This window comes from Anticarsia gemmatalis, chromosome 16, assembly GCF_050436995.1.
Source record: "Anticarsia gemmatalis isolate Benzon Research Colony breed Stoneville strain chromosome 16, ilAntGemm2 primary, whole genome shotgun sequence".
Classification (NCBI taxonomy): Eukaryota; Metazoa; Arthropoda; class Insecta; order Lepidoptera; family Erebidae; genus Anticarsia; species Anticarsia gemmatalis.
In genome coordinates this window covers 1211845-1225017 of record NC_134760.1, presented here as the reverse complement: position 1 = coordinate 1225017, position 13173 = coordinate 1211845, and the positions used below count along the sequence as shown (strand labels likewise).

The 13173-nt window shown below is 34.5% G+C and overlaps 1 protein-coding gene across 2 annotated transcripts in view; it reads left to right on the top strand.

Annotated features, from left to right (window-relative positions):
- The window catches only part of Shaw (potassium voltage-gated channel shaker cognate w), a 103790-nt gene extending 91416 nt beyond the window's left edge, over nucleotides 1-12374 (top strand). For both annotated transcript variants that reach the window (XM_076124482.1, XM_076124481.1), the window contains 5 exons: nucleotides 2288-2482; nucleotides 5494-6174; nucleotides 7594-7729; nucleotides 8119-8241; nucleotides 10556-12374. In XM_076124482.1, coding sequence (XP_075980597.1) covers nucleotides 2288-2482; nucleotides 5494-6174; nucleotides 7594-7729; nucleotides 8119-8241; nucleotides 10556-10962 — 1542 coding nt within the window. In that variant the 3' untranslated portion in view covers nucleotides 10963-12374. The remainder of the gene's footprint in view (nucleotides 1-2287; nucleotides 2483-5493; nucleotides 6175-7593; nucleotides 7730-8118; nucleotides 8242-10555) is intronic.
- Nucleotides 12375-13173: the final 799 nt, after the last annotated feature.

Sequence of the window (13173 nt, the reverse complement as noted above, 5' to 3'; positions counted from 1 at the left end):
AAGTATTTTTTTAATTTATAGAGTTATTCAAGAGTAAGTTTCATATGTAGAAATTCTAAAGGTTTTATGTACAATAACTTTTTAAGCCGGGCAAAGCCGGGGTGGGCCTCTTGTTTCAATAAAATCACAATAATGAAAACACACAAATATTCAATAATATTCAATTACAGGTCACGAAAAAATATTCAGAGGTCCCCAAATGTTGTCCCTTACATATTTACCCATGGTTTCCTTATGGGATGCAAATAAAAGTACAGGTTGTATTGCCATAGGGGAGAACAAACAAATTTGTATGGGATTTCGACAAAAAGGCCACCTTTATTGCCCACTTTGCTTGCAATGCTGTTGAGTGGAATCTTGAGAAAAGTATTTATTCGGTATTGCCTAGTATAGTATACTACGGATTACTACGCTGTATCATTTTGATCCTTGTAGTGTCTTGTAGCTAAAGTTATCATATTTTAATATCCATATATACGTGGTTCATTACGTTCCGGTTTTGAATGCTATCGTATATTAATAATACTAGGAGACTAGATATGAATTAATAAATTATGTAATAATATAGTAAACTTAATGATAGTTTAGTTATATATTTAGTAGTTAATGCTTGAATGGTCTTGTAGATAATGTGGTCTTAGCATATTAGTATGTATCGACCTATACTGTTCCTATATAGTTCACTAAGATTTTGATTTAAATGTTACAACATGAATGCACCCAATGACTAATAGAGTTTCATTCTCTGTTAGTGATTTTTAAGAGTAACCCAGTTTTTGCTTTTAAAGCCCGGTATTTGACTCACCCTCTATCACACATGACCAACATTAAAAACAGCTGATAACGGGTGTGTTTAGATACATTTCTACGAACACCTTCACGATATAATAGGCTGTTAAAAAAATATTATACAGTAACCAAGCAAATATTATTTATTTCAACATACAGCTACGAAATCGTTTATTACATTTTATTTTTCAAAGCAACATGAATTTCAATTTGGATTGTACAAACAGCAAAAACTGAATAAGCCTCGAGCACCACCACATTATCGAGGAACGAAAGTAAAATATTTCAATTACATTCCATTTCGAAATGGGAAAATTCGGGTTCAATGGGTCTTATATTTTCGTATTATTTTTCGACCAGTCCGATACGAAATATTTTTGTGGTCTACGCTACGGTCACATTTATTATACTAGCTCTTCTTTGCGACTTCTTCGGCTCGGTTGGGTAGAGAAATATATATCTTACTTGGAGATTCACAATAGGCCCTTTACAAATTGGTACTCATATCGAGTTCCTCCGCGTTAAATTGTGGGTCCCGGCTGTCATTTTCAAAGATCTTTGACAGTCGTTAACAGAAGTCAGAAGCTTGAAAGTCTGACAACCAGTCTTCCCGAAGGGTATCGTGTTATATCCCAGGTAACTGGGTTCTGGAGGTCAGAAAGTCGCTCCATGTAAAACACTGGTATTCAGCTGCATCCGGTGAGACTTGAAGCCGAGTCCAACATAGTTTGAAAAAAAAAGCTAAGCTGATATATACATCCATGCAACTGTTCTCAATTATAAAATAAGTGTAGGGATTATTTTGTTGCCCAGGCCAATACGAAATATTTCCGTGGTCTCGTCCACATACAGTTTATGACCACACGAAATTGAAACCTTTGTCCAATTAATTCTGTTGCCAACTTAAATGTAAAATTAATATTGGATTCGCGGTGCGCTATTTATTTCCGATTCATAGCGTTTAAAGCTTTTTGTGCAATCAATTGTATGTTATTGTTATTGTTGAAATTATAATGCAATGCTTAATGAATATTATCACTGGCTCATTTTCGATGAGTTTCTCGATGAGTTCTTTTGTCTGGTACAAACGACTTAACGCATCAGTAGAGCGTTGCAAAAATGGTTACTTCACCTTATTTTAACGATTCATTTTTGATAGAATACAGTACAAGATGCTTTTTTTACAAAATTATGAAAATACAGCTATATTGTAATATTTAAATGACATCTGAAGTAGATGTGTGGAAATAGGAATCATAGTGCGCATTAAATTGTTATTTTATTTTGTTCATTGTAATAATATCTTAATGTTATAATTGTATGTTATTTTATTTCGTTGATTTTTATTGCTTGCTCTGCAATTTAGTTCCTCATTATTAATTCAAGTAAATTTTTATAAACACATTAATTCGAGAAAATGTATCTTAAAGTTAGCCCAAAAAACCTTTCATGCAATCGAGGATCGAGGAAATTTTCTAAGCCATTTCTTCTTCCCCAGCATCGAGACACCCAAGAAACTCTAGCAGTCCTCGACCGGCTAGACCTGGACACGGAGAAGCCGACGGATGAGGAGGTGGCCAGGAAGTTCGGCTTCGAAGAAGACTACATGAAGGGCACGGTGTCCTGGTGGCAGCACCTCAAGCCGCAGATATGGTCGCTGTTTGATGAACCGTACAGTTCTAATGCTGCTAAGGTTAGTAAGAAAATATAAATTTAAATAGAAAAACTTACAAAAGTAAAGTTTTATACAATAACAAAACATTGAATGTGTGTAGTGTTTAGAAGTCTCAAAATTAAACTCGCAAATTCACAGAGGCAATGAGTCCACTATCATAATTTCTAGATAGTAGCTTTTTAACCCATTTCTGCCCACTGCAGGGCAAGGGAGTTCGTGTATTATCATTATTAAAAAGAAAGATGAGGCTGACATTCCTTTGTTAGGAAGAAGAGCTTATAAATAATAATAGAACAAAAAATATAACATAATATCAAAACACGAAGAAAAAAAACCAAACTAAAGAAAATATTTACCCATGAATGACTCCACAAAACCTAAAAACTCTATATTGAATAACACAAACAAAAATTGTTACTCCAGCAAAACCTTGTAAACCAACAAACTAATTCTAAAATCTTATTAACTCCGAGACATCTGGCCAACTGTTTAAAATTAAAGCACCATTTTGAGATCTTCTGAAAGTGAAATAATCGACTTTATAAAGTGTAAAATATCTGCAATCCAGTAAAGCCTTTCCCACATTTAGCGTGTGCGTTCTTTGAGCGTTTGCTCGACGCATGTGATTTGCACGTGACTCACTTTTAGCAGTTTCTAGCTCGGCAGCAGTAGTTTTCCGAACAGAAGTCGCAGGCCTGAATTTTGGGTCGATTTTCTCAGTAATTTCCCGGAGTTTGAAAGTCGAGACTTTAAAAATCCATTCCTTAGAAAGCTTGTGAAGTCGTTGCTTCTGCAGCTGACCTCTCATTGGTCGTGTAAGTAAGCCGTCTCACAGAATAGAGACTGTATCTGTGCAGAGTGTGCAAACTTCTGCGTTGTCAGTTTCAATGAAACTGGACACCATAGCCGAATATCAGCGACGCAAATACTGTGTGCGAGCCATGTCAGCACAGAATGAGCGTACCGTTTTTGCCAGCACACGGTGTAAGCAATAGTTACGTACAAACATCACGCAGCACTCGCGTCCATCAAACGCTCTTTAAACGCGCAGGCTCAATGTGGAGGAGACCTTAGTTTCTTCCACTGGTTTTAATTCAAATTTATGCTAATCAAAATATTCTGGTGACCCTACAGCAGACATGGTTTACTCGGCTTGTGGACTTTTCAAAGTTTGACTTTAATTTTCATTTATTTTGGTGATGTTAGTTCTGTTTGTCGTTTTAGGTTTCAGCCTATTAGAGGGTTTATATCCGTGTTTGTATAACTCATTATTTAGTGGTTATTCTTCACTTCGTTATTTGTAGTTGTTGGCTGTCAATTTTTTTATTTCTGTCTCATGTTATATTAATTATCATTTGTACTAATAAATGAGCATGATCAATTATCTCACTATAACTACTATCACAAAGCGACTTCTTATTTACTTTTTTTGTATTCCTATATCATTACTTTAAAATAATGTTTACAGTAAAAAATGTCTATCGACTCCAAGATTTTCATTCTGGTGAAAAGGAAGGAACTCACAAACATATTTGATAGTGTCTTCTTAACAATAAAAGGCAAAAACAGATTATTTTAAAACGAAACAAAACAATCAAAATTTCTCCTTTATAACAATTCAAATAAAATCATCTTGCAAATCATCAATGAAAGTCAAACTTCAATATCAATACAAAAGCAGATTCCATTAATCACGATTACTCGATTGATCTAACCAATAAATGTGTAGCGCACTGAATCGAACAATCTCTCAATGTAATCCAAACGGAGATTGTTTCCAACAAATCGAAAAAACTTATCAAGATTTGGAAAAAAGCCTTTTGTCTGTACCCATTTGTGAAAATATTTTCTGTACGTCTGTAAACAACCCTATCTGTACCTCGATTATCTACCACTATCGACTACCGACAACCGGCTAGCTATCGAAATTTTGACATTAAGAATGTACTGCCAAAATGTTTCCTACGACACCCGTCAGAGGCGCTGATCAGATTTTCATACAAAATTTCTCGATGACAGTTCGATTGTCGGTAGTCGATAGTAGTAGAGAATCGAGGCACTGTTCGAACGATGACAGTAAATATGACAAAGCGACATCTTTGGAATAAATGCAACAACTTTGAGAAAAAAACAACGTATTTATTAATGTTTTCTGAGCTAAAGTAGTAGTACAGTGTTTGGACTTTCTTTCGCAAGGCACGTAATTCGCAATAACTTCATCAATTCAACTGTGTCAGAGTTTTCGACCCTAAAATAAAAAAAACGCAGATTTCAAGCATTATATAATGTTATTGTAGATACTTAGAGTCTTTAACTATTTAATTTAATTAAAAGCAGTTCGTACGATCTACAACCAGTGGAAACATTACCGTTCAAAATAAATATTATGAAGGAAAGACCTCCAAAAAGCCACACCGGTTAACGTTAAAAACCATTAAAGTATAAAATACACAAAAACACCCAGACCAAGTAATATCAGTGTTCCTCCACAAATACAAGTTATTTCTAGACAATCACGAACTCCTAAATGTGCTGTCATTACCATATCTCATTACAGTACCTTGTACAAACCACCTACCGTACTTGTTTTCACCGCAAACCTTTTAACATTCGCGAAAAAACAGCTGTGTTTAAATACTATAATTTGGTTCGTTTACTGTTCGTGTACCAGTAAATAAAGGCACCCTTAATTCCAGTAATAAAGAGGCTGTATTTACTTTAATTATTTTTAACATGGGAATGTAAATTCTGTATTTTTTTATGTTACGCTGAAGGGCAAAATGTCGGGCTTCAAGAGCTTTGATCTAAACAGACGAAATGATCTCAATGTTTGGAGTGCGGGAATTTAAATAGCTTTTACTTAGACATGTAAAGAGTATTAGCTTCTTAAAATATTTATTAAATGTTAACAAGGCTTAGTGCGTAATAATTACTCGAGTTTACACGACCCACCAACTGTCTACGCCTCGACCTTCTAGAATAAATTAGCACTATTTATTCAACACTAATGTATTTCGTTTTGTTTTCAGATAATCGGCTTAATATCAGTGTTCTTCATATGCGTGTCTATATTGTCGTTCTGTCTTAAAACTCACCCGGACATGCGAGTGCCAGTGATAAGGAACTATACAGTGACGACTGCAAACCAAACGCAAAGTTGGGCATTGGACAAAGTGCAAACAAATGCTCATATAGCGTTCTTCTATATTGAATGTGTGTGTAACGCGTGGTTCACGTTGGAGATCCTCGTGCGTTTCATATCGTCGCCGAACAAGTGCGAATTCGTGAAATCTTCCGTCAACATCATCGACTACATCGCGACGATGAGTTTCTACATCGACCTGATACTCCAGAAGTATGCCTCTCACATCGAGAACGCTGACATCCTGGAGTTCTTCTCCATCATTAGGATAATGAGGCTGTTCAAGTTGACGAGGCATTCGTCTGGTTTGAAGATATTGATCCAGACGTTCAGAGCGTCTGCTAAGGAGTTGACGTTATTAGTCTTCTTCCTTGTATTGGGTATCGTGATCTTCGCTAGCTTGGTGTATTACGCAGAGAGGATACAGACCAATCCCCACAATGACTTCAACAGTATACCGTTGGGGTTGTGGTGGGCACTGGTCACCATGACCACTGTTGGGTACGGTGACATGGCACCGAAGACTTATGTCGGCATGTTTGTTGGCGCGCTTTGCGCGTTAGCTGGTGTAAGTATTTAATTCTTTAATTCTTTTTCATATATTATTAAGTCACATATTCAAATACAATTTGTTAAATCACAAAAGTGTATGTTTAACTCCCGGTTTCTGAGGTACATTTAGCGGTAGTTTATCTATTCAATAGCGTTTAAGCTTAGGTTAGCTTAAGCAAAAGACGGGCTTTAGTAATTGACTTCACGAATACGTTGCAATAATACCTTAAAATGACTTCTGAATACGAAAAGAACAAGATTCGAATCTTTGATAAAATCATGTTTTGTTATACCATGTGTTTCTTCCTGGCCCCAAAATAATTTGTTTCTTGAAAGATATTTTAAATTAAATCGGTTCAAGCTAAAACAGTATAAACCTTATAATGCATACAATTAACAATAAGACATAGCACACATAACTGCTAGACATTCCTACCAATTTAATCATGGCATCACGCACGCGTAATCAATTATGTATCCCGTATTAATAAAGCGAGCGCGTATATAACGATAACATTCTAATTCAATATCTCCACTGATATTGATTCCTATTGTGTACGTATCTACGATCTTGCAATGTCTGTACAAGGCTTTGTATTAATGGTTATGTTATATGCAAGAGATGCTAAATTATATGATTATTTGGTCATTAGTATGGTAATAGATTTTGTGATTTGTGATCTGTGATTTGTAGTGTATTCGACTGCTGGAATTGACGTCTCGAGTTCGATTCCCGGGTCGGGTAAAGTGTTATTAGTATTATCTAATTTAATTTCAATATGACTTAATAGTAGCTCGGAGTTCGTCAAAGACGCCCAGTATACAGCAATAGGCTCGCCCCCTGTTACATTTGACTTTATTATTATTAATGCCGAAACGTGGTTCTATTTGATACATTTCTATGTCTTTCGTTTGTATCATTATGTAGATATCCGTATATTAACGGTAAATTAATGATAATGAATCACTCGCAGACCATTTTCGTGTAATGCAACAATATAAATTGTATTACAATACAAATACTGCACCAGTTTGCATTGACTACAAACCATTCACGTACTATAATATGATAATTTCCCTCATTGCACTATTAAAGTATTATGATTGTAAATGCTGTAATTTTGCAAATTGTATCGTTACCAATATGTGCAATGTACTTTGAATCTGAATTGTAACATTATATGCTAATACTCTCCATAGTTCGATTCTCTACCACTATCAAATATTGACAACCGGCTAGCTATCGAGAAATACTGTATGAAAATCTAATAAGCGCCTCTAACGGGCGTCGTAAGAGTTATATTGGCAGTACATTTTAAACGTCAAACTTTTGATACTCGACCGTACTGACCGTAGAGAATACCGATACTGAATACAACCTTTAAGCGCAATACTCACAAACGCCTTTTTTCTAAAGACCTCTATTTCCATACAGGTGTTAACGATAGCTCTTCCGGTGCCGGTCATAGTATCCAACTTTGCAATGTACTACTCGCATACACAAGCGAGAGCGAAGCTACCCAAGAAGAGGCGAAGAGTCGTCAACGTAGAGCCTACGAGACCCCCTATGCGTGAGTATTTCAATAATTACAAATTAAAATAAAAAAAATTAATAATGAGAACTAAAACAAATATTAGGTGTTACTATAAAATTTGATGTCTTGAATATGAAGGTCATTGAAGGTTATGATTCGAGAAGCTTGGGTAGATCTCAACCTAAACATAATAAGTACTTTATAATAAGAACTTTGACACAAAATGTCTAATATTTTTTGATCGCTCTAAAAAGCTATAATTTCTATTAAAATACACAGAAAGTAGGGAGCAAGAAAGAGCTTACTATTTCTTAACTGCCTGATGTAACGTTAGACATTAGCAATTATATGACATTATTTTAATCTCAATTATAAATTGAAGGCATTAGTTCCCGGTACTATAATAAATATTTTTTCTAATCTAGGTACACCAGGAGTACCCGGGGCTCCAAACCCTCTAGCACCCGGCATGGGCGCTCAGGTAGTGAACCGAAGGATGAATGCCATCAAAACCAACCATCCCAAAGACATGATGGGACCTAACATGGGTAAGACAGACCAAAATAACAATACAACAGATGATATCTATTAACTAGAAGCCATGGATTAAGATATTGGTAAAGAAATAAATAAAAACAATAAAGAAAATAAATTCAAAAATAAAATATTGACTGTACATAATAATCGAAATCTTATTTATAGCTTCACCAATTCGATGTGAACACATTACTATGGTGCAGACGTCCATAGCAGAATGTACAAAAATTCAAAATTGTATATGCTTTTGAAGACATTTTTATGGAAAAATTGTCTTTAAATGCAATTTTAGTAGCACGAGGTGAATGGAATCACGTTGTAGTGAATACGATTGGTATAAAAACAATTGGCCTTCTCACTAATAGAAACACATTCACTGTTGATTAAGAACATGAAGTAACACCATACAACTTAACTATGTAACTAACATAACTAACTTATTAACTAATCATAACTGTGCATTATTTATGACTAAAAGGACAATATCAATAAAGAATTTAACTGAATTTATTATTAATTCTAATCAATTCTTTGGGCTAATAAGTTTTCAACCCGCACTTGGCCATCATGGTAGTCTCTTGCCCAGCAGTGGGACAGTGATGGCCTTAAAAATTACTTAGAATATTCGTTGGCATAGAAAACGGCTGGCATCTTCCGAAGTTCAAAAGATCTACGAATAAATTGTAGCGGCCTCTCCAGTGAACAATGCAGACATGACAAAATACGAGACAGTTAGCTTACATTAGTTTAATTTGACTGAATTATCTCAAATCGTACTTACCCCTAAATATAAAATACAAAACTAAAAGTAACTAAAATATAACCTACGTAATTTGTAAAAGCTTTGAAGACTGACAAAGAAACTGAAATTGATACATTAATATTAATAGCATAAGAACAGAAACGAAATGAACAAAATAAACTATTTGCCTTTACTTATGTATAATCTCATACATACAGCGTGTGTGCGCTAAGCAAATATTTGAACACTTTCACGAAATTGAATAGTTTGTATCAAAACAAACATTCTACTGCGCAAAGTTCAATTTCCATTACCAATTTTCAATATGAATATTGGATACAACGAGATGTTATCTTATGCTGTACTATTGACTAGTTCAGACCGTAACGTTACTTGCATTCCCTTAACCAAGAATATATTTTTTCTTTAAATTTAATCTTGCAATCAGATATCAACTATATTTTTTTCTGAAACATTGAAGCGGACATATTTTTCTATATTATTAAAAACATGCCCAAACTTATTCAATAAAGCGTCAACAGTATTTCAGACCATTCATTTTTGGAACTACATACGTCCAGCTTATAAATGATTTAAACTACTTTTTTGGTGCCTTATGTAATGAAAATTATTGATAATGTCCTTTATCATATAAATACTAATAAACTAGTCACGAGACTAACAGTAGCTTATGCAATGTAATCCTCCACAGATGGTGATCGTAGCGAGCTAGAAGCTATGATCCAAACGACACCAAACAACTGCAAAAGAAAAAATTTAAACATGCTTTAGAAAGCATCACACTACGCCGTTGGAACCGAACGGGCTTTCTATATCGCCTGCACACTCGGATTTAGCTTACAGGAATGCTAATATATCTTTAGTCACTAATCAATCATTACCATTATCATTATCATGTATGCACACGGCAGTTTCTTCAGGCAGCACCGGATCCACCGTCTAAGTCCTTTCGCTTCGATGGGATGAAGGTTCGGGATTTTGTATATCTGTGTTTGTACCCCGAACTTTTTGCTTTGCTTCCAATATTGATGTTGTTGTAGATTTTATGCATAATTTTTCAGTTTGTTCCGTTAACATGCTTCGTTTTGTTCTAGGTGAACGTTGTTTTTGTTAAGCTACTTTGTATTTTGTTTCAATGTTCTAGATAGTCATGCATAAGTGTTTTTTTCAGGCAACAACCACACACCAACTCCACTACCACCCAATAGTCAAAACAATACAACCAAAGAAGTAACGAATTCACAACCAGACACATCGGTACACTTTAGTGATAAACTTGACACTAATATAACACTAACCACAAGTGTCTTTGTAATGCTTTTAAAACTGTACAACAATATAATCGTGTTTATTTTCTAGCACTAGTGAGTTTTGTGAGAGTCTATCAGTGTAATTGAGTTCCTAATTTATTCCTGTATTATTTCAAAATAATAATAACAAGTTTTGTATTTTAAACCCAATATGGAGCATGCTAATGCATGGTTGTTGACATAACCTATGTAATAACCAGTCTAATATTGAGATATTTCGTAAAATTTACTTGATAAATTTGTTTCCTACAGTTGCAACTTTGATGCCGGGAATGGATCTCTCAGTTACGACTCGACTTACACCGAGTCCACGAGATATGAGTCCCGCGCTCGCGATCGCACTACCAATGATGAAATCCGTCAACATAGTGCCAGCACAATGTTTTGACAACATGGCGTTTCACAGCGAGAAATCAGAAGATAAAGAAAATGAAAGTAACAAAGATAACAGCAAAACAGCCAGCCGTCAAGAATCTGTTGACAGCGATAACACTGTAAGGGTGATTAATTACAAAAATGATATTTTCATGGACAAAGGCAGTGAAGAAAAAACAGATGCTCGCACGCCGCTACTGAGAGACCATAAAATTGAATCATTGGATGAAACGAAGTTAAGGGACAATAAGACGGAGAAACGGAAATCGTCTGCTTCTACATAACGTTAATATGTTGACCAATAGTGCTAAGAATGTGTCGAAATTGGCATCAATCCAGAAGATGGCTACTGAGAGAATCGTTTTACGATTAAGGAAAATGATACATCCAAGGAAGAAAGAAAAGTCAATGACGTCTATTTAGATAGTTAGAAGACCATAATGGAATACTATTTGTATTGAGTAACCACCACTAAGAAGATAATTTGGTCGCAATGGAAACCAAAGAATTTGATATAAAAGTATTCGTCTACTTTGGAAGACTTATAAAAATTCTTATGAATGAAAAATTTACAAAAAAATAAAACTTTTAGTAAGTTTGTCTGTCAGTGTCGATAAATACGAATAATTAAAGCCTTTATGAAAGCAGTTACGATTCTTTATAAAATATTGATGCAAATAAAATCGCTATTGATAATTCTTATAAGAGGATCCAAGGCCGTGATAGAAGTAAGATAGCTAAGTGTTTGAAGCACTTATTAACATTTTATAACACATACGTACATATATTAGAATAGCTGCTATCACAATCTAGTAAAAATTAATTGTAAGCGAACGACCAGTATAGATAGGCCCATTTTAACTCTCTCTCGCATAACATTGTACTGACCAGGCGTGTCTAGTTATACTGGTCGCGTAGTCAACGTTAATGACCAGAAAATTCGTAATCATAGTGAAGTATGTTTACTGTCCATTAGTGAGAGAGGTGGAGCTTGTTTAGGTTTAATAAAATAATAATATTGTTCAATGATTTTCATATAACGATTTTGGTGGTACCTGAAATTGAAAAAAATATTAATTTTGTTGGGTTTGCAGTTTTCAGTCTATCCGCATTTACTTTTGAGTTGCTATTTGCAACTTACCTACTGATTTGCGATTCAAAGTGAAATAGTTTAAATATTTATTTATAAATGGAATTCAAACTTCATAGTTTTAATTATTTCGATACAGAAACGAAATCCTTACAATAATTGAGATAGTTTATATCCAAATAATCGTTGTGTCTTTAATTTTGACTTAGTAATTCTTTGTTAAGTAATGTTTTATTTATTATTACAGTTACTTTCTCATCTATCCCGGTCGTCAATCCTTTATTTTTTGACTAACGTTTATATTAATTAATAAAAAATTGTTTTTCTAATTAATTTAAAAACTAACTAAGCTCCACCTCAAATCGAATAAGCTAAATATACTACTGTAAATAATGGTAGCGTTAATAATTTTGTATCTTTAACAGTTAAAATAATCACTAGATAATACATATCATTGGCACTTTCTTTCATTCTTGGTGTTACCTGTTTTACATGTATATAGATAAATATAAATAGCGTAAAATATACATAAGCGTAGATAGTGTTAAAATAAATTATTTACTTCAGTCAAGGCTAAAGATTTTTTTACAGCGATACGCTTGCTACACACATATTCGGATAGGCATATTCGGTTCGCCAAAATTTATCGAATAACAAAAACGACTCGGAGCAATTACTACACTTGTTCGACTTGTGCCGATTGGGTTACTCACTTGGCTCAACGAAACATTCTATTCCGAACCATAATAACTACTACAGTAAGTTGGTTTTGACTTATGCCGATCGGGCAGTTTCTTCAGATCCAATAGTCACAATTCGGTTCTCAGGCGCGGCGGTGTCGAGCAGCATTTTTCCAAAACATTCATTTACATATATTTGATTTTACCGAACGGCTGGGCCGATTCTTACCGAACCGAATATGTTTGAAGCAAGTTTTACTGATACCCACGTTTTGCGAATAGAGCCTTAAGATAAGACAGTTGAACGTTTTCATAGAATACGCATTTCGAGGAATGCGTTCCGTTTCACTTATCATGATCGACCCTTTTATTGCTACTAAAATGTTACAACTTATGTCGATTTTTGGAACGTTCTGAATTTCACGATTTTGGTGCATTTGTGGGCATATTATTAACCATTTTGTTTTTGATATTGTTACAATATTTATGTAACCTTTCAGCAGAGCAAGTTATTTTATGTTCTGTACCTTATTTAACAGGAAAATTAATTTCATCTGTTTCGTTAAATGACACATGTAAATAATTTTAATTCCTATGTTTTTCATGAACAGTATCTGCCAGCGTTTAAATGATAACCACATCTTTTTTTACTGGCAAGTGACGTCATAGCACAAAAAATACATTTCATATGACGTAACGAACAGAGACACGTGAATTCACCGAAT